Below are 22,349 nucleotides of genomic sequence, written 5' to 3'. Positions count from 1 at the left end.
AGGAGCCTCACTCTGCTTTCTACCATAAGGTCAATTGTCTCCTGCTAGGACAAATCATTCTATGCACAATTCCCTTCCCCTAGGCCAGGAGGAGAGTTCTTCCCAGTTACTTGATCAATTTAGGTTTATTTGTGTTGTAGAGGAGCAGCAGACCTGGAACTGAATCACTGCAGCCAGTGCAGCTCATCCTGCATGAGTTGCTCTGTGGCATCCTTCTCTATTTAATGGTGTCTCCTTAGCATTTCTGGGATGTAAGGAGGCTGCTAAGTTGAACGTGCTTAATAGTGTGTGCACGGTAGATCCTTTCTACGTGCATAGTAAGTAAATCAGCACTTCTGCAAAGTGCAGACTTACAGTGCACCCACAGATTGAGACTTTCCGTAAGCTGTAAGTCTGGTTGTGCATTGTGAGGGGTGGGTAGAGGCATGGCAATGGACAGCTCTCTTGTGCTGGTAGAAGGTGGGGGCCTGCCGACATCGAGAATTTGGGCATTGCTGTTCAAAATGTGGTCGAAGTGAGAAGAGGAGATACCAGGAAAGACTTTGGACCTCTAGGTCTTCAGGTGGCTCAGTTTCCCGTTTGTACATTTGTAGCTCGATTATCATTCATATGGCTCTGAGTTTTCAAATTTGCCTGTGGACTGCAAGAAAAGAGTCGATGTCTGTTAGATCAAGAGAAGAGCCGTGGCCCTACACTAGCTGGAGAAAGGGGGTACAAGCAACAGGTCCCCTTTGTGTGGAGCCGAACGTGGCACCTTGTGGAGCTGCTGTGGCAGTCTTGTGGTAGGCTCGGTCTATGAGCCACCACTGTGGCGGGTGAGGGTGAGAAGCCAGGGCATCCTGGAAGGCAAAGTGTGTGCTGTAAAGTGGAACAGAAAATATATCTTAGTGTGTATTAAGGAAAGCAGAAAGTGAAAATGTCATTGATCACCGTTCCTGGGCAGCTGGCTCTTATAGATGTACATGACCTTTCAAAAAGATCTTGGGTACTTCCCCTTTCCTCATCTTTCTTAATGCGGAAATCTTGCTTGGTTTTTGTTGTTGTTTTTTGTTTTGTTTTGTTTGTTTTTTTCTTCCTCAGGTTGGGCCTTTGCTTGCAGACTTTCTGATTTAAGCATGAAAATGTAGCAGGTCTTGATCTACGTACCTGCAGCTTTATCCACCCCTGCTCTCAGGGGAAATCAGCCTCTGTTTATTTGTGTTATGAAAGCGTGTAGCGCACACCTCACCAGAGCATGGTTTATGTGCACGACAGTCAGGTCGCTGTGACACAGAGCCTGGCAGGTACCATCTTTGCGTTGTTTCAGCACTGGGGATGTGCAGTTACTCACTGAACTCCTTCAAACTCCTTTTTTTTTTTTTTTTTTTTTGTTTGTTTGTTTGTTTGTTTTTTTTGTAAGAAACCATCTAGTTAAGGAGTGAATTCACTACCAAGCCTATAAGAATCAGTGTGATGTTAATAACATGAATGCAATACCATGTTTGAACGTTTTGTGGGTGCTTTAATTATGTGGCATCTCTATATTTTAATTTTGAATATTCCTTTAGTTGTTGTTTCCAAAGGCTCTCTTCCCTCTTTGGTTGGGTAATGTCATAAATAAAAAAAGAATCTCTAGCGAAGAGTGAAGGTAATTTTGGGAAGTGTGTTTTTTTCGATCCAAAAGAGTAACTGTGTGTATGCGTTACCCATTTCAGGAAGACTAAAATTAAACTGCAATAATAAACTGCTGTTACAAGCTCATTTGTAAATGCTTCCACTCCACCCTCTGGTTCCTCTGCCCACTCCCGTTCACTTCTGTTCTCCTTCACCCCTCAAAAAATCATTCATTGGATTAGAAGCGTCTGCCTTGTTTCTCTAGATGCGTACAGAACTTGCGAATTAAGGGCTAGTAACGTGAGCAGAGAATACTGTTAAAACCATCAGCAAAGGAAGGCTGCTACAGCCAAATACAAAATTAGAGACCGACATACGAAGCCCACTGTCCCTTTCTTCTTTCCTTATGCTTCCCATCTGCTCCACCTTGCCTTCTTTTGGATTTGGAGGAGCTCCTGTCCCTTAGCTTCTTTTATGCCGTTCTGTGCCTTCCGTTTGCTCCTCTTGTCTGAAAGAGAAAGGAAGGGAAGCGAAATGTAACTCTTAGCTTGTCCGTGCTTTTCTGTAGCAGCTTGAGTTACTGTTGGTGGTGGTCTGGTTTCAACTTCAAATTTGCATGTGAATGTTTTGTTGTTTCTGTATATTTCTGGTTTGCTGGAAGTGAAATTTCAATTTACAGTACTTTAGATCTTGCCCATAACTGAAAGTAACCTCACAGAAAAAAAAGACATTTCTCTGCACCCTGCTTATGTTCTCATGCTGAGTTTCAAAGAACTATTCTAAATGATAACCTTCTTTACAACAGATGTTTCTGGTTTTAAAGGATTCTTGAATAATATAGTACAGAGAAGCTGCTACTACTGCTCTGTGAAGTTACAGTGAAGACTTAGGGATCCTGTCTTGCTTTGTATATCTTTAGGTTATGCAAGCTCCAAACACAGTAGAAAGCAGGCATCAACAAAAATGGAGAAAGCATAGTTATTCAGATACTGTGCTTGCTTTCAAGACTCTCAGGAAAAAGTTCCTGTTCTCACACTATTCAGGCACCTGTGCGAAAGTGGGAAGGTAACTGTGAACACCTCACCCAGGCTTCAGCACAGTTCATACAGTTGTTTGGCAATGCACTTCCATTTTGGAAGTTTGAGTTCTGATATTACTCACAAGCATAAAAATAATTCAGCAGGTAAAAATACAATTTCACTGGTCAAATCTGTAAAAACAAATTTGCCATAATTCCCCTAATTTTCTTCTGGGCGGATCTTGTTTGAAATAATTATTAAGATCATGTTTTTTTCCGGAATACTGTTATTGAATTTCTTCTGTAAAAGATCTCTGGAGGAAGCTTAGGTATGCACGAGTTATGCTTTAACTGCATAATATTAAATTGCATCTGTAAAACTCAATTTTGCCTGTCTTCAATTTTCTAAGGTAAATGTATTTTCTATTTGTGACGTCATGGTCAGAAAGTCAAACTATACTGAGTTTTAATTGAAGTATTTCATATTATGTTATTTCAGGTTGTTGGAAGAGGAGCCTTTGGTGTGGTCTGCAAGGCAAAATGGCGAGCTAAAGATGTAGCCATTAAACAAATAGAAAGTGAATCTGAAAGAAAGGCCTTCATTGTAGAGGTACAGTAAGTTTGGTAAACACGGGTTTTTGCAAAGCTTTTTTTCTTTTCATGTTAAATTTCTAGGGATATTTGGAGTATTTAAAATAATGTCTGTATTACATAGCAGATGTGGTCAGTGGTACCCAGTACAGTCCTGGACTCCAGGTCATACAGAACAGGACTCCTATCAGAGCACGCTGCTGCTCCTTTAGTTCACTCCCACAAAAACTGGAAGGAAAGGGGGAAAGGGAGTGGGTGAAACAGCAGTTTCTGGTTTCTGTCCCACTGTGGAGTCAGGACACAGACAAAATACCCACCGGAGTCATGGAGCTGATTAATGCTTCCAGGTGCTAAAGCTTTTAGATTCTTCACACAGTCAGGTCCATGCTCTAAAAATGTTTAATTCAGTGGTTTAAATAATTCTGTTACATTTATGTGTAAGGTTATTAATGAGTGTCACTCATTAATAGGGCAAATTAATAAGGGCAAATCACTCTTCTATTCAATGTCTGCTTCTTTAGAAAGATCTTGAGCACTTCAGATCCACTGACAAACTTCCACACATAGTATGTTCTAGAATTAAATGCTATCTAATTTAAATGAGGTGTATTGTGTTATGCTGCTTAGTAAGAATCTAGGATGTTCAAGATATACAAAATGCATTAAAAAATGTAACTTTTAAGGGGTAAAGGAAGCATATTTGTAATAGGCCTCTCTATGTAAAAATATTCTTCGTTGCCATTGTAGATTATTAATGTTACTAATCTGACTGATTTAATAGTGAGTAGATCAGATCCCTTTCTTAGCATTTTTGTGTTGGGAAGAGATCTGAGAATCACGGAAATATTTTAATAATTATTAGGATTTAGGAAGCCCTACATAGTGCAAGCATAAGATGTAATGCTCCATTTGGTTTTTTTAGAACTTCTGAAGTGCACAGAAAAAGTAACATTAGCTCCCTAGAGTGGACTACAAACAACATAAGCTGCCTCAGAGGTCTGTGTAAAGGGAAAAAAATTCCTTCTGATTCTTCTTCTATCTAGGGGCAAAGAAGAATTCAGTGCAAAATAGTCTTGTCTCTCTGTAGCAGGCATGCTTTTTAATACCATCAATTAGTACAAGCCTCAGTAGGCTCTTGGAAACTGTCACATTAATATTAAACCCAATGGCATATTTTATAGGCTTGTGTCTTCTTTCACTTTTTTTTTTTTTTTCCAGAACAGTAGCTTTCTTTATAATGAATAAAGCCATTATGGTTCAGATTGTTTATGAGGTCAGACAGTCTGGATTCCAACACTGGGGGCTCCAGGAAAAGCACAAAACCTTAAAAAGCCAGAGTTACAAAGTGCTTATGATTTGAGTGATCTTAGTACGCCATGGAAAAAAAAAAAATCATTAAATTTAATTTTTCTAACATTTCTTTTGAATTCAGTTCCAGTTAGACACAAATCTAATTATATAAATTAAAATGCAAACAGAAACATTAGTCTTGTAATTTCTCAAATTGCTATCAAGGGTTATGCAGACAAATAAAACTATAATTGCTGTTGCTGTGTATGAATTACAGATGTGAATATAATATTAGCATTTTTTCTCCCATGGTTTGAAATGACGTGTGATTTGTATTGCAGCTTCGACAACTATCACGAGTAAACCATCCCAATATTGTCAAGTTATATGGAGCCTGTCTAAACCCAGTAAGTTACAGCTTTGTCAGTAAGACAAAAGGTGACTAGCTTGCCATATGCAAGCAGCAATGCAGAAAATGTGAAATTTATATACAAAGAGGGTGTTTTATATACATCTGATACGTTTAAGCCATGATAATGCTTATTGATACAGATACAGATCTGTAGGTTGGTTGATATTTTCAGGTTCATGTCCCCTCCCCGTCCTCTTAGGAGAAATAAATTATGTCAAGAAAACCCCAGAAACTTTCTAAACAGTGGTTATATTTCAATTTGTAAAAATGGCATCTGGTATCTCACATACATAGTGTCATTCAGAACTACAGTTCTGTTAATTGCAAATCAGCAATGCAAAACTAAAATTTATTAGCAACACATGAATCATAGCATGTAAATCAGTTCCTGCTCTCATATATGCAGTTTTCAGGATTTGCTCTCTTTATGCCACAGCTGCAAACAGTTCCTCAAATTACGAAAGCAGAAGAGCAAGTACTGTGACAGGACAGATACATGCATAATTAATTGTAGTGCAGAATATATAATTGACTAAAATAATGATAGATTAATTTTTTTCTTAGAACTAGATAAATTATTTTGACATGATATTTAAAATTTTTGAAAGCTACTCTAAAACATATAGTAAAGGCAAATGAATTACACTTTGAAGACAGCATTTGATTTTCAGGATGGGATCAGGAGGGAGAAAGTGCATTCTCTTGTTTCCTAACTTACAGTGGGAACTAAGTATAAAGGTAATTTCTTTTTCTTATACGTAAATGTCTACCATTAATCCTGACTCTATGTCATAGATAAATTTTCCATTACCTTAAGTGTGGACACATTGCATTTTTTTTTATTTTTTTATTTTTTTCAAAAAAAAACCCTTTCCTTTCAGTTTACAAAATCTGTTCTCTGCCTCTACATTTAAACATCCCTATTTTTTGTTCCCTCTTCACAAAGGTGTGTCTTGTTATGGAGTATGCTGAAGGAGGTTCTCTGTACAATGGTGAGTACCATTTCAATATGATGTCTTACTGGAGCTGAAGTACTGGTACTAGTGAAAATATTACCTAGAATATAAAGTTGTTTCATACATATGTCTTAAAAGATTTTTAAAGAGAAAGGAGTGTACTTCTAAAAACCACTTTTCAGACTGTTAGTGTGTTTTTTGATATCGGTTTGTTATTGTTTGTACAAGTCATTGAAGGTTTTCCAGTGGAAGACTTCATCTGAAAAGGACTCTCCCTTGTAAATTCCCTATGTAGTTGTTCAACATGGATTTTAGCAGGGATAGCCCAGAACAAGCAACATCTTTCATGTTCATAGAATCATTGAATGGCTTGGGTTGGAAGCGACCTTGAAGATACTAATCTAGTTCCTACCCCCCTGCTGTGGGCCGTGTCACCTCCCACCAGATCAGGTTGTCCATTGCCAGGTTGGATGGGGCATTGAACACCTCCAGAGCTGGGGCATCTACAGCTTCTCTGGGCAACCTGTGTCAGTGCCTTACCACCTTCTGAGTGAAGAATTTCCTCCCAACATCTAACCTAAATCTCCCCTCTCTTAGTTTAAAACCACTCCCCTTGTGCTAGCATTAACTGCCGGAGTAAAAAGTAAAATATTGTTACTGGGTGTTAGAATTCTAGCATAAAATATTATGAAAGACATACTAAAACTTAGACATTATTTTGACGTTTTCATTAATTAAAATATCCTTTTGCAAGCTGTTAAAGCTTCGCTGATGAAATATTGTTAATTACTTAGATGCCATACAGCTTTCTGCTTGGTATGTTGTTAACCCTATTGTATCTGTTGTAATATGCAATAAAGTTCTTTTTAGTTTGTGCCTTTGTTTTGCAGTGCTACATGGTGCTGAGCCTCTGCCTCATTATACTGCTGCACATGCAATGAGTTGGTGTTTACAGTGTTCCCAGGGAGTGGCGTATCTCCACAGTATGAAACCAAAGGCTCTAATTCATAGAGACCTGAAACCACCAAAGTAGGTTTATGGCTTATATTTCTTTTTTTTCTTAAAATTTGACTAGAAGATCATTTCTGATAATCTCATTGTATTTGACACAAATGCCTTTAATTGATACTAAATGTATTGGATGTACTGTATTCTAAATGAAAGCTGTGCCTTTGAAACTACAGTCACAGAGGGATGGTGCATGGTTCAGGAAACAAACTAATCACTTGCTTTCAGTTAAACCGAAAGTGGAAAAATGTCCTGCTCCTGCCTTCCCTCAAAGAAGAGGATTTTGATAGGGACAGGTCTCCTAATCAAAGTCATTTAAATTGTCCCAGTTTTATGTTGGGTTGTGCTGTTCACTAAGAGAACATTAGGTGGGGGATGGCTTGGTTGGTTTTAATATTGTATTTAATCTGATATCATTGTGTATAATCTGTCATCCTTCTCTATCGCCTTCCTCCAGCTCATTTCACTGCCCCTAGCCAGAATCTCTCAACACTTTTCACCAAAACAAAAACAAATATATTTCTATCCAGTCAGTCTGTTGATTGGATTCATCTGACAGCTTCAGATCTGGTACTACAGGTTCAGTGTAAACAGAGATTTGCAGAATCACTTTTGGTAGTAGCCAGCAGCTTTACCAGATAAAACTGATGTGAAGTGACACTTTGAATCTTGAATTCTGCCTTGTATCCCCACTTTTGATTTAGAGAGCTGTTAAAATGTAGCTTTGAGTTCTTTCATTTAAATAGCTACATTGACTGATATTAATGGGAGTCTTGGTCATCATTCTTATGCCAAAATTGTTAAAGTACTTGTTTTTCACTCTGTGGCATCTGAAAGACTAATTTTGTCAATATATGCTTAATGGATTGCTATGCCTAAAGATATATATTTAAAATCTTTTAAAATCTGACATACAGAAATAAGAATACATTACAATATGTATTAGATTTTTTTTAAACTATTTTGTACACTTAGATTAGGCATAAGTGACCTTACCTATTTCTCAAATTATAAAACAAAAGCATTGAGAAGCACAGCCTTTTAGATATTCAACTATATTAGAATGATAGTTGTTGGGATAAAAATTCAGTGTTTTATTACCAGACTATTTCATCCTGCAATTACTTTTTTTTTTTCCCTTGACAGTTTGCTCTTGGTAGCTGGGGGGACAGTTCTAAAAATCTGTGATTTTGGTACAGCCTGTGATATTCAAACACACATGACCAACAATAAGGGAAGTGCTGCATGGATGGCACCTGAAGTTTTTGAAGGTAACAATAATTATGGTGTTGTTATGCGTTCTTTCTAGGGACGCAATTTTGAATTTATTTGTGTAGGAAATAAGAACACCATTTAGTTTATACTTCTATTTCAATCAGCATATTAAAGTTTGAAACAGCTGAAAAACTCTTGGTAGAAGTCTAACTTTTATTTTAAAATCTGTATACTGCCAAATAATTATGCAGAGTTTCAAAGAGCAGCACCAAACAGACTATCATGGTACCATTAAATAGTTAATTATGTGAATACATGGGGCTTTTATTTGTGTCATTTCCAAGGCTTATATAAGGGATACCTTCAGATAGCTGCTGTTTCTTATTTTATAACTACATAAAACATACCCAGAGGGCTGTTTCGCTGGGATTGTGCTGTTTCTGAGATTCGTAAGTAATTTCAAACTCTTCTGACATTTAAATATGCTGTCATTACTTTCATTCCCTATTCTGATCAGCTTTTATCTTTAGAATTTGCCTGTTAGTGTCTCTAAATTGAACATAATTGCCTTCATTTTCAACCCTCCACTTTATTGTAACTCCATCTTTGTCTGGTTTTCTTCATGTTTCTTTCCTAGTTTTGCTCGTCTCTAGAGGTTTGATGTACTTCCTCTTGCCTGCATACTTGTTATTAACAGTTAATTTAGTTAAGTAAGAAACTAAGCTATTTCTTAAGCTGGAGAAGACAGATGACAGATGATAATTAGATAGGTATAATTGTTTTATGATTATTAGAGAAATAATACAATCCTTGTTAGATTGCAAATTAAACACATTTTAACCAGACAATACCTTAAATTATTGTGATTAGCGCAGAGGGGTCTGGAGGCATCATCTTCCTATTTTAGGAAGCAGGTGTCCTGCTTTGCTACATTTTGCAAGTGTCTCCGGTGCAGTGGTTTCCAAATTTGTGGATCCAAGTGGCTGTTTTTCTTTTACTGTCCTTATACTAGAGAGAAGCAGCAAGTTATATATATAATACATAGTTAACAATTTTTGAAGGTGCTTCCTTCTGAGCACCACCTTTGAAGCTTTTGTTTTGAAGGCACCTTATATTTCTTAATGTTACTCAGAGGACCCACCTAAAGATGATTTCACTTTGGTGCCTAAAAATTTTCCACTATATCACTTTATATCAGGGAACCTACAATATTTCTTTAGCTAGGAATGTTTCATTTCTTAACACTTGTTTATTATTAAATAAAATTGTATACATTACAGATGTTTTATTCTTTTATAAGTAATCAACTACATAATCAGTGTTTAAGCTAGATTTTTTTTGAGTGAAAAAAAATAATCTAAAACAGATTTTGAAATAAATGCATTGTAGTAGGGATTTACAGTGCTTATCCTAATTCCTGTTATATGAATGCAACAAGGCAGAACAAAGAAATCTTATCTTGCAGATTTATTGCTGGATGGCAGCAAAAGCCTTCGGTTTACATTTGGCTTTATGTACTTTTTTTTTTTTTTCTGAAAGCTTTTACTGATAATGCCACAACCCTTCATACAAGAATATGTAAAAAGGGAAGACAAAGGAATCTAGTAACTTTTGTGTTGCAGCATATCAAATTACTCTTGAGGCAGCGATTAAGAACTACTAAAATTATGTCCAAATCATTAAACTTGTTTGCATATACTACTGCATCAGAAATCAACAAAATAAACACTGATATTATTTTAGTGTTTTTTAGAACTGTGTTTTAGATGAGAACTGTAAAGGCACAAGACGTATCTCTTGTAGATGTCAGTGATCATTGAAGTAATGCTCTAATATTATGAGTTTTCCCCAGTTTTAAATATTAGGCCACCTAGACCTTGTAACAGATCAAACAGTCTAAATGAAAATAATGTCATTTAGATCAGGATAACGTGAAAGAGAGCAAGTACTCTAATCTCTGCACTCCCTTCACTCCCTTTACAAGAAACTGTTTTAAAATGCTTTGGGATAATTGAATACATTGAAGACTGATAGTATATATCTGTTATCCCGCCTCTGTTACATAATGAAACACTATAAAATGATCTCTCTGTAAGATACTGGTTTTAGACTATCGCTTCAGAATTACTTCTCAGCCACAGAATAAAATTTCTGTGCTTAAACAGGAGAATAGCATTACTTCCCTGTCATGGGCTGTCTGTCTCCCACTGCATACCACATGGGGTCTTTGCTTGGTCCTAATGAAGGAGCAACTTTTTTCTGCTTTAGAAAGCTGTCTCCACTGAAAAGTGACTTCATCTGATCTTCAGATCTGGCAGAGACAAGGAGCCTGAAAGTTGTCCCTTTCTTCTTGCCACGCAGAGGTTTTGACATAGGAGAGGGGAACTAAGCTCCTTACTGCTTTGCTCCACACAGCAGTATTAAGGCTCCTCTTTCTGGGATCCAATCTTGCTATGGCTAGGGAGAATGACCAGCAAAAGTGGAGTGGCTAAGACAGGGTTGATTGTGTAGATGAAAGTGCTGTGGCTGCACAGGTACAAAGACTGCCATTGTTAACAGCTACCCAGCTACCTTTTGGGAAAAAAAAAAAAAAAAAAAAAGCTGACTGATGAAGCTAATGTTGTTATTATTGCTACTGTCCCCTTCAGTAACTTTTAAATTCATTTGCCACATTTGAAGATGTCAAGTTCTTGTGAGTTTTGTAAAATCAGTAACCATGAGAAGTTCAAATTAGTTGTGCTGCTTAGAGAGGACTTCTGGTTGCATGGCTGCAGCCTGTTTGTTCTGTTTGACTCCCAGATCAGTTCTTACACACCGACCAGTCTGAGAGCATGCTGCTTTCCTTGCACAGTTTGTCAGAAGTCTGCAGACCAGAAGAGGATGGCTCATAGGTAGTGTAGAGCCTGTTGCAACTGGGTGTTATAAAATAGGTATCCACAGGAGACTGGAATTCATCAATTCTGCTGTTTATGAAATGATTTGTTTCAATGATGCTTTCTGATTATGTATTAGCAACAAAACCAAAAATCTTGGCCATTCAATGCCAGTTTTGATCCTTGCTCAAAGACATGTGAGAAAATCCCCATCACTTATATTTATTCACATACTATTACATCCTTCACGTTTCTTTTGTTATTTGTATGAGGTAGGGTTACAGAGCATACAGCCTTCCTTTGTAGCCTATGAACATTCTTATTTGTTATTCTATATCAACTATATGTCTTCTGCACCTGTAACAGGAAGCTTAGAAATATTCAAGTTGTGATCAAAACTTAATTTAAATAACGACATGACAAAAAGAGTAAAAATGATAAACAGGGAAAATAAGATGGTGAAAAATTGGGGAATCCGCTGATTTGTTCATATGGTAACATTGGTTCTGACAAAGACCTTTAATTAAGAGCAATGGATATGGCAGAGATTTTTATTGGCTGACATGTGACTAATGTGGAAGAAGCAAGTTCAACAGCCATATTTACATGAAGCAAAAATAATCAGTTAAGTTCTAAATTCAAGAGATCTTTGAAACTTAACAAATAGCGTATGATATTATATAACAAAACTGACATTTTATAATTTCGGGGTGAAAAGGACTGATTTCAAGAGAGGCGTTCTTAATGATCAGTCATGATATCAGTCTTAAGTTAGCAGCTAAAGCAGTTCTAAACAGCTTTAGATATATTTTTATTTTCTTTGGGAAAAATATGAGGTAAAAAAAAAAGCATATAGTGCTGTTTTTCATCTCAAATTTTACTTATTTTTAGTGTGTTATATATAAAACAGACAGATTATATTGCTGATTTCTTTCAGGTAGCAATTACAGTGAAAAATGTGACGTTTTCAGTTGGGGTATTATTCTCTGGGAGGTAATCACCCGTAGGAAACCTTTTGATGAGATTGGTGGTCCAGCTTTCCGCATAATGTGGGCAGTTCACAATGGTGAGTTGAAAACGTTTAACTGCGTTTCAAGTTGTATATTTGACCTATAAATTTGCTAAACATTCTTCAGTGTGCAGCTTTAAATTATTAGTTTTTCAGTTTTATGTTTCATTAAGTAAGCACTTTTTGTCATAAAGATTTAATATTAAGACACTGGCGCTTTTGTATCAGTTCTGGTTTTCGTGTTATTTGGCTGCTGCAAAGTTTGCGTTGAAGAGTGGTGTCCCTCAGGGATCTGTCTTGGGACAGGTACTGTTAATATCTTTATATATAGACAATGGGATCAAGTGCACCTTCAGCAAGTTTGCAGATGACACCAAGCTGAGTGTTGCAGTCAATACAACAGAAAGAAGGGATGCCATCCAAAGGGACCTGGACAAGCTAGACAAGTGGGCCCACATGAACCTAATGAGGTTCAACAAGTCCAAGTGCAAGGTGCTGTACCTGGGTCGAGACAATACCAGACATGAGGACAGACTGGGAAGAGAACTCATTGAGAACAACACTGCAGAGAAGGACTTGGGGTTTCTGGTGGACAAAAAGATTGACATGAGCCAGCAGTGCGTGCTTGAAGCCCAGAAGGCCAACTGCATCCTGGGCTGCAGCAACAGAGGGGTGGCCAGCAGGTGGAGGGAGGTGGTTGTGCCCCTCTGCTCTGCCCTTGTGAGGACCCACTTGGAGTGCTGCATCCAGGTCTGGGGCTCCCAGCACAAGAAGGATGTGGATCTGTTAGGGAGGGTCCAGAAGAAGGTCATGAAGATGATCAGAGGGCTGGGGTACCTCTCATATGAAGAAAGGCTGAGAGAGCTGGGAATGTTCGTAGAATATCCTGAGTTAGAAGGGATCCACAAAGATCATTGTATCTAACTGGCTCTGCACAGGACCACCCAAAAATCAGACCATGTGTCTGAGAGCATTGTCCAAATGTTCCTTGAACTCCAACAGGCAGAGTGCCGTGACCTCGGCAGCCTGTTCCAGTGCCTATCCACCCTCTCGGTGAAGAACCTTTTCCTAATGTTGAGACAATAATGTTCCTAATAATGTTCAGCCTGAAGAAGAGAAGGCTCTAGGGACACCTCAATGCAGCCTTTCACCACTAAAAAGGGACTTACAATAAAGATAGTGATAGTACAAGGGAGAACAGTTTTAAACTAAAAGAGGGGAGATTTAGATTAGGTGTTGGGAGGAAGTTCTTTGCTCACAGGGTGGTGAGGCACTGGCAGAGGTTGCCCAGAGAAGCTGTGGATGCCCCATCCCTGAAAGTGTTCACGGCCAGGTTGGATGGAGCCTTGGTCAACCTGATCTAGTGGGTGGCATCCCTGGCTATGGCAGGGGGTTGGAACTAGGTGATCTTCAAGGTCCCTTCCAAACGAAGCTATTCTATGATTTCCTGCTACATATAATTACAAATGAAATAATGAACAAACAAGGGAGAAAAGCTATGGCTAATACATCTTTAAATACTGACTGCTTTCTTTGCAAAATGTCGCTACATCTCATGTGTTAAACACAACTGGATGTCTATTAATTGTACTTGCTGAAATAATAAAAAGGGTAGAAATTGGAACCAAAACCAGATGAATAGATTATATTTTACTTCAAGTGTAGTATATAATTGAAAATGTGCAGAGTCTGTGGAAAAAGTCATCCAAAATTAATGCTTCTGTCAAACTTACTAATGCTTACTAATTTTTCAGGGAATTCTTATGAGCAAAAGCAGCCTCAAAAGTCTTTTTTTTTTTTTTTTTTGGTGAGTTCAGCATTAAGAATCAAAGGCTTTCTAGCTTGGACTAGAGCTTTACTCTTCAGAAAGCTGTAATATATTAATTTGTCACTTTAATTACCACTGCAATACATTGTATTTGGTCAGTCAGTGAATTTATTCAAACCGCTATTGAAGGAAAAGTTTTCTGTTTTATTTCTTGTTTGTATGTACCTGTAACTTGTATGTGGTGCAAGCAAGTGAACTTTTGTTGTCAGTTCTTTGTTTGAAAGTCAGAAAATCCAGTACGAGCCAGTTCCATCAGACTACAACTCACTATATGTTTTCTTCTATTTATTTAGCAAAGTATCAGACAGAGGTTATTCATTGTCAGTCTTCTTACAGTCTCTGCTTAACGAATTGTTGTTTTTCTAATTTCAATTATAGGTACTCGGCCACCACTGATCAAAAACTTACCTAAACCAATTGAGAGTTTAATGACCCGTTGTTGGTCCAAGGATCCCTCACAACGACCTTCCATGGAGGAAATTGTTAAAATAATGACACACTTGATGCGGGTATAACACTTTTTCTGGTATCTTAATCATTTCTTAGCCTGTTTGGAAGTTGAATTACAACAGGTATGCCTTTTAACTCACTTTAAAGGCAGGCTCGTGTGTTCTCTCTCCTTCTTTTTTTGATTATAAAGAAAAATTATTATGGTAAAAGAGAAAGAGAGTTATTTCTTTCCTTATTGGAGGTGTATAGTATTTCATTTATAACAAATATGTGGAAATTAATAATAGGAGTCATAGATGCATTTTAATGCAATACTTAAAATAATTGGATTTACTTCTATATAAATTCTTATAATCGTGTATAACATATGATTTATTATGTTTATGAATTATTTCACGAAGTACTGTTTGAATTATTTTAAAGCAATTCTAATTGCTTTTTACTATTATTAACATACTGCTTTTTTTCCACAGTACTTTCCAGGAGCTGATGAACCTCTGCAGTATCCTTGCCAGTATTCAGATGAAGGCCAAAGCAACTCTGCCACTAGTACAGGTACAGTTGTATAAATAAAAGAAAAGAACACCATAAAGCAATGCAGGTGGATTATAGAGCACACTTTTATGTTGATTTGGTATGTTGATTTTAATTTGATTTCGAAAGGTAACCTTTCAAAAATCCTAAGCATTGGCAGAAATCTATTTTTTAAGACTTTGTACCACATCATATTTATATTGTTCTCAGATAAATAGTTTTGCTGAAGCATACAGGTCATTTTAATGGAAAATAAGCATGTAATAAAAGCTAGCTCAGAATGTCCAAGTTTAAGGTCTCCTTTTTGTTCCCCTGAAGATTGCTAGCAATTGACACTTCCAGTCATGTGTAATGTGTAGGAGCTGACATAAATTTTTGACTGTTCTGGAAAGCTGTGCCTGCTTTCAGTTATGATCCCTACAGTTTAAACTTGTAGTTGTTTAGGCAGCTGCAGTAAGTACATAAGTTTAAAGAAACACAAGGAAATCACCAGAAAGGGGAGTAGAACAAAATGTAAGCTAGGCTTTCAAGTAGTTCTGGCCCCAGAGAAATCCTTTTCCTAATAGAAAATAAAGATTGTTCAGTCCTCTGATTTTATAGAATACAGTTTTCCCACGTCAGTAGTTATTAATATAAAGTGTCTTCACCTTTCGCTGCTTGATTTGTTTGTTTCCTATCTCCAAAATACTGTTATTTTGAATGAAGTTTCACTGGCTACTTTGCAACTCAGCGACCTGCAAATTACATTATAAAATCTTTTCAGCCATAGCATTTTACTGACTTTATCTTGTGTTCTCCACCCTTCAGCACATGATTTTAAGATATGATTTATTACCCTACATTACAAATAAATATTGCCTGTTACTTTTCAGGTATTTGTGCTCCTCTGTAGTAAACGATGGACCTTGCCACGAGTTGTGAATGATGTTGCTGGTTGTGTTGTTAATTTACCATCTACTCTAATTTCAGAGCAAGCTAAAGACTGACCTCAGATGTCATTGTAGTACTTAGTTGTATGTTCTTTCTTCCACCCACTCCATTTTACTTCTTTTATTTGTGGATCTGTTGCAGTCTTGCCTTTTGTTAAAAGCTTTCAAAAGAGTTGCTCTACAGCAAAATTTAGCTGCTGAGAATGTTTGAAGAAATGCACATTAGCATTTTTAATGTAAATTTGACCTTATTGCTGCTTTCTAGGTTCGTTCATGGACATCACTTCTACAAACACAAGTAACAAGAGTGATGCTAACATGGAACCAGGTGACTTCCAAGGAGCTTCTACCAATGACACTATTAAACGTTTGGAATCAAAATTGGCACAGCAAATGAAAAATACAGCCAAGCAGCCGGTAAGCAAACGTCTCCAGTTTTGAGCCATAATAGAAATGGACAAAGATGGACAAAAGTGTTGCAATGCTATAAAGCATCAGTGGCTATTCTTTCAAATATAATACAAAATTGGAGTCAGTTACTTACAGGAAAGAGCATGAAAAGGGATGGAAGACTACTGAATGATTCCAAAAATATAAACTGGAAGGCCCTAATAAGGTATCTCCAATGAAATCAAAAAACAGTTCATTTAAGGGGATTCATTAGGTTAAAAAATATGTATATTTGCATGTCATTGCCTGAAGTTAGAACCAGAAGTTTAGTGTGACATTTATGCTAATTTTGAAAACACTATTTTATTTCAAATGGGATGGAAAAATACCAATATTATCTTGTGACAACATTGTGCTAATTCTCCTCAGTTTGAATGCAACTAAAGTTAATTATTTTGAAAGAGCCAAGATGCAAGATATTTGATTCTTAAATGACAGTATTTTTTTTTTTAATATTTCCTAAAATTTTGACTTGTTTTTAAAATCTATGTTATCGAAATTATTTTAACCTACATAATGATTATATCATGGAAGGGCTTCTGCAGAATTTTTTTCTTTCTCTTTAAAAATATAACTATTGAAACAGGGTGAACCTGGCCGTTTGAGTTTACCCCCATCTCGTGGGAGCAGTGTGGAGAGCTTGTCAGATGTTCGTGGGCGACCACAGTCAGCCCTTGTTTCAGGAGAAGCAAAAAGGATGAGTGCTGACATGTCTGAAATAGAAGCAAGAATACCTTCTACCACAGGTAAAATTATGTTTGGGAGACAGAGTAAGGAATTGGTAAGAAGAAAATAAGTAGGATTTTTTTAAGACAGTCTTAGAGAAGGTTAATAAAATTAGCCATATGAACATATTCAACTTTTCACGTAGTCTTTACTGTCCTTATTGTCCTTTATTAGTTGCGGGGGAAAGTTACTTCATTCACTGTTGTACGTTCAACTGCCAGACAGGCTGAGTACTTTAATTAGGTATTTTTAATGTCAGGGAAGAGATTACTATTGTCGAATTAGACTTTCACCTTTCTAAAATCATTGAGACTTGTAAATATCAGTCTAGTTCCAAATGCACAAGCTTTATCCTTTGCATCTGAAATAATGTTTTTCCATCTCATTCCATCACAATTATTTCTAAAATAACATTTTCTTAAAGGTTATTCCTCTAGTACTTAAAAATGAAGAGGTAGGTTTGAAATTCAGCATTTTCCCAAATAACTTAAAATTCACTTTAACATATCTCAAAAAGATAAACATTTTATTCATCAGATGAACAAAGCATTGATATCTTTTGTTTCAGAAATAGTAATAAATAGCTTCAGATGCTTTATTTCAGGTAGCTATAAACTGTTGTATCTAAATCCTTGAATCCTTGAGTGAATTAGATTTTATGTGCAAGTATAAACACTTAATTTTATGGTGAAAGTAATCTTAGTTCTTCCCAAAAGACTGAGTTAATAAAAATGTGTGAAGCCATAGCATTTTATTGACTTTATCTTGTGTTCTCCACCCTTCACTTTCTTGTCTGTTTTCTTCATCAAGGATATTGTTTGTTAATCTATGCAAGTTTTAAGTTTCATATCTGGAATTTTTTTATTTAAATCTGTGGTTATATACCATAATCAGACAAAATTACTTTGGTTAGTCCAGAGTTATGTAGTTGATCTTGTATTTCTCTACCAATCTGATAATTAATCAAAGAACTGTAAGTAGTAAGGAAATATGCATTATATCCTGATTCTTCTGCACCACAATGATTTTACTATTGTTCTTTGTTATATTATGATTATTCCAGGATCTTGTTTTACTAAATACTGAAGATACTCATAGGTTAATATTATCTTGCCCTATATACTTCTTACTTCTATGTTCTTATTTTAAAGACTTATTCCAAGATTTGTCTTTTGTATTGTTAGCCTTTGACTGAATGATTGTGCAACACTTCTCACCCTGAATATCTCTAAAGGTCCCCTAACACAGGCGGCAGCTGTGTACTTACCTGATAATAATAATATGCGTTTTTATTTTAAAATGTCAGGACTCACTTTAGTCACTGACACTCTAAAGTCAATGTAAAGTTTTGACATTAGTGAAGATAACTCTGGCCTTCCTTTTGTGTGAGTTTTTAATTTTCCTGGTTTGTCTTCCTTAAGTACATTGTTTTGAATAGTAATCATTATTTCAAAACATTTTAAGTTTTTTGTTGTTGCTGTCATTGTGACTGTAAGGTTTCTTCTTCTTGAAACAAAAGAATACATTGAATATAGTAGAGTTTGGGGTGGGTTATTTATTTATTTTTTTAATTACTTCATGCAGTACTAGAAATCAGGTCAAGCCCGTCTGACCATACCTTTTTAAAAAAGAGCTGAAATGGCATTGTATGATTTTTTGCTTTGTTTTTTAACCTTGTTATCTCTATGACAGAAATAATGTTGTGACTTGGGGAAAAAAAATGTGACTGGGTGAGAATTGGGCTGTCGTTGAGAGTAAATAGTCAAGATTTTTTCAATTTTCTTGTTCCATTTATTGCTAGATTAAGTGTTTAGAGTAAATCACATCATACACGCCAGTATTCTATGTTAAGTTTTAGATAAACATGCTGCAACATTCTACCTTTGGGAGCTGTATTTAGACTTTTCACTAAATGGAAACTTTATCTGTAGGTACTGAAGCAGCAGAATAATAATTAAGAAAACAAATTTTACCCCAAAGCATAGTATGTTTCTTGAACATCATTCAGAAATGAAAAGGTTGGTAGTGGTATCCAGTTTTCAAAACAAAAAATCTTCACTCAAAGGGCAGGAATGTTTGTGCAATGTAGTAACAATAAGCATATTTTTCAGAGACAGGTTAGGTTTGCTTTAACAGGAGGTGGTTCAAAGAAACAGAAGTATCCGACTTTTAATCTTGTTTATAAAATAGCTTATGCCCAGCACTAAAGAGGAAGTGCTACATAAGTTCAGGCAATCAAGAATTTGTTCTGAATATACAGGTGATCTGAAATAATTTACTTTGTTCTCTGTTTGGATAATTACATTTGGTTTTCCCTTCTTGTTGCCATGCTGCTTTCTGTGTTTGACTTTTGTGTTGCTAACTATAACTAATTACACGGTGTTGTATTGATGGCTAGTTCTGCGTTTTTGCTTTTTAACAGTTGCTTTACTATGTGTAAGCATGAGTGAAAGGCAATGCAGTTTATTCTGCATGAAATATTTTTGCATGAACTACAGTTTAACAAAGTTTATGAAAAATGCAATATTACAAATTTAATAATTTTGCTATTGCCATTTTAGTGTTTTGCATGTGTATTGTGTATGTGTATTTTTTCAGCCTATTCCAAGCCTAAACGAGGCCATCGTAAAACTGCTTCATTTGGCAACATTCTGGATGTCCCTGAGATCATCATACCAGGTATCGCAGACCAGGTGATCGGGTCAATTGGTTAAGATGCTGGAATAATGATCAGACTGCTTAGAAAATACTTCTTGCTCCAGCTGCTCTAGGACAGACCTAGAAATAGCCCAATGTGGGTGTTTTTTTTAATGTCTCTCTAAAGAGGAGCATGATCTTTTTAGTACTAACTTCTATCAGTAAAGGTTTTGATCTTCTAGTCTAACTTATTTTTGCTAGTAGAGGACTTTTTACTTTTATGATCCTGATGTTAGATTCTCATTAAGTTCTGCCTAGTTCTGTTCTATAATTACAGTACATCATTTGGCAAAGACAGGCATCAGTTGAAAAATTCCTGTCTGGATAATTTATATTGCCCTGATCTTTGTAGTGTTTGCGCAACCACTTTAATCTAATCAAATATTAGTAGAGCAAAAGACTTAAATACACTATGTAGAGAACTCCAAATCTGTATAACGCATGTGATTAAACAAGATTAAAGCTTGATCTGTGGAATTTTTATATTTGACTACAGTTTTCCAGAGCTAAAATGTGTTTGCATGAGGTATTTCTGTTGTGTTGAAGATAAACTAAAATTATTAAGACAAGCTTCTGACAGGAAGAGGATCAGGATAATCCTCACCGTAGCTGGTAATTTCTGTTGGTACCTTAATGAATAATTCTCATCTATCTCAACTTTATATTTAGTTAGAAATATATCTTTTTCATTCCCATCTTTTATTTTTTCCCAGTCCAAGTGGTTCATTTTATACTTCTTAAAGCCTAAAAATAATTACAATCAATCCCAAACTGTGATAGGTATACCCTTAGTGGTACACAAGCTGTTTTAAAGTGATCTGTCAGGAGATGCAAATAAAGAGAGTCACTAAAAACTGTGAACCCCTACTCTAAATTTTTGTCATCTGAGGAGGTTTCCTTATAAATGTTGAGGGGTTTTGGTATTTTAAAGTTGAGTGCAAAAGATAGAGTTCTATACAAAAGTTTCAAATAACTTTATGGAAGCTTACGTGAAAAATACAGAATGTTAAAATGTAGCTTCCAAGGAAAAATAGAACAGTCAGTGAAAATAAAAGCTATTCAGCACTGAGACTAACAAATGATCCAGAAAGCTTATTAGGTTTCCACTGTAATTTTCAGACAATCCTGGCCTTCTGTGGTATAAAAGAAATCTTTAGAGCACGGAAAAAGGAGGTGAAGCAATATTCTGAAAGGATCTGTCAAGTTTCGCAGTGTCAATAAGTGATGGGAGTTCAGCAAACATGCTCTAAAAGTTTATTGGGCACCTGTCGTCTGCATGTACTGTCTGTCTGCAGCAGCACATAAGACTTCAAAAAAAAACTTTGAAACTTTTAGAGAAGAATAATTAAAAGGTCAGTGAAAACATATCATATGGCTTTCCCAAAATAGATTGTGCCAAACATATCAGATACCTTTTTGAGGTTTTACTTATTTAGGAAAAGGAAGTCATTTAGATGCCCTTCACCTGGACTATTTTAGTTGAACTTGGCAAGATGGGCATTCTAACAGGAGTTTGAAACAGATACAAGAGAAATAACCTATTGGAGCAAGCGTAAGAATGAATTTTCTCAAAATTCACTCATAAGGCATTTAATAAGTCTTAAATGAACAATAAAGTGTTAACAGTAAATTTTGTTATCAAGAGTGATTATTAATAAAGAGGAATATTTGAGTATCACATAGAATAGGATGAATTGTGTTGTGATTGGGGGGGCAGATGGGGACACAGAAACAGGATAAAATTCAGGGTGATACACTGTGTGTGAAGTATTTGTAAAGGGAAAAAAAAAAAAAAGAAAACAATGCTTACAGTTCCTTTTGAGTGGTATATTTCCAAGAGAGACTAAAAAGCACTAATGCTATTTTACAGGCCGTTGTTAAGGTCTGATCTCTGAGGAATTCGATGTAGTATACTGAGCAGCCAGAATAGTGTATTGAGCTGTAAAAGAAACATGTGAACTCTGAAATAATAGCAAGAAAAGCTACTTGGATCATTTGAAAAGTATGAAGAAGAAAGTGGAAGAGCATGGCTGTTCTAGCCCACAGAACGAAAGCTGAGAAATGAGTAATTTATTTCCTGTAGACAGATCTGCAGCTAAAGACTGGGAAGAGAAGCGTTTAAGCTAAAAGACACAGTACAGGCACTAAGAAAAAAGGTGTAAATATGCAAATAAGTCTGGGCTGTGTAATAAAAGATGTCTCTTAGTCAGTACAGCTTCCCAGGAAGAACTGCAGGGCCAGGAAAAGAAGAACATGTCCCTAGTATTAAAGCAGAGCTTAATTGTTATGTGATGTGAAAATGACCAGCTTCCTAATAAACTAACTATATTTGTCTGTATCCTCAAGGCAGTGTCTCAAAAGCATGTTGCTCTATTTTTCTTCTTAAGACAATATATGGTGGCCTATTTCTCACCTCATTCCTTTCCTTACTCTTTCATGGCTATCATGTCTTAGCACACTTTTCCCCTTCCAGTCATACTTCCAAGCTCTCCAAACTGGCACCTCTGTCTGGATCCCACCCCATTATGTTCCTTAGCACTTCTGCCACGTACCCGGCACGTCCGTCCGTGGGAAGAGCGAGTGCTGACACTGTCCGTGCTGCTGCCTGAGCTTCTGCTGAGCAGCTGCTTCCCGCAGAGGGGAGGGCACCAGGCAGGCAGGCATGTTACCGTGAGTCAGCTGCTTTGGGGCTGGGCTATTTTAGAAGCATGAGTACTACATCTGCTGTCGCTGGGGTTTTTTTGTAATGGGCTTTGCCATGGCCAATTTT

At 36.4% G+C, this 22,349-nt stretch overlaps 1 protein-coding gene and 1 long non-coding RNA gene across 4 annotated transcripts in view; one reads left to right on the top strand and one right to left on the bottom strand.

Annotated features, from left to right (window-relative positions):
* MAP3K7 (mitogen-activated protein kinase kinase kinase 7) overlaps positions 1-22,349 on the top strand; it is a 48,870-nt gene that overhangs the window by 8,865 nt on the left and 17,656 nt on the right. For 2 of the 3 annotated variants that reach the window (XM_084284400.1, XM_084284399.1), the window contains exons 2-11: positions 3,111-3,221; positions 4,834-4,899; positions 5,851-5,896; positions 6,751-6,889; positions 8,015-8,139; positions 11,894-12,022; positions 14,172-14,302; positions 14,717-14,798; positions 15,972-16,123; positions 16,743-16,902. In XM_084284400.1, coding sequence (XP_084140526.1) covers positions 3,111-3,221; positions 4,834-4,899; positions 5,851-5,896; positions 6,751-6,889; positions 8,015-8,139; positions 11,894-12,022; positions 14,172-14,302; positions 14,717-14,798; positions 15,972-16,123; positions 16,743-16,902 — 1,141 coding nt within the window. Of the gene's footprint in view, positions 1-3,110; positions 3,222-4,833; positions 4,900-5,850; positions 5,897-6,750; positions 6,890-8,014; positions 8,140-11,893; positions 12,023-14,171; positions 14,303-14,716; positions 14,799-15,971; positions 16,124-16,742; positions 16,903-19,480; positions 19,562-22,349 lie in introns of all 3 variants that reach the window. The other variant, XM_084284398.1, reaches the window with a different exon arrangement.
* Positions 155-22,205, bottom strand: LOC311207984. Its single transcript, XR_014618307.1, has 3 exons — positions 22,132-22,205; positions 8,935-9,091; positions 155-2,101 (listed from the first exon to the last, which is right to left on the bottom strand). It is a non-coding gene; the product is annotated as an uncharacterized lncRNA (long non-coding RNA).

The sequence above is a fragment of the Netta rufina genome, assembly GCF_964035555.1.
Source record: "Netta rufina genome assembly, chromosome: 3".
NCBI lineage: Eukaryota > Metazoa > Chordata > Aves > Anseriformes > Anatidae > Netta > Netta rufina.
This window is presented reverse-complemented; position numbering and strand designations above follow the sequence as displayed.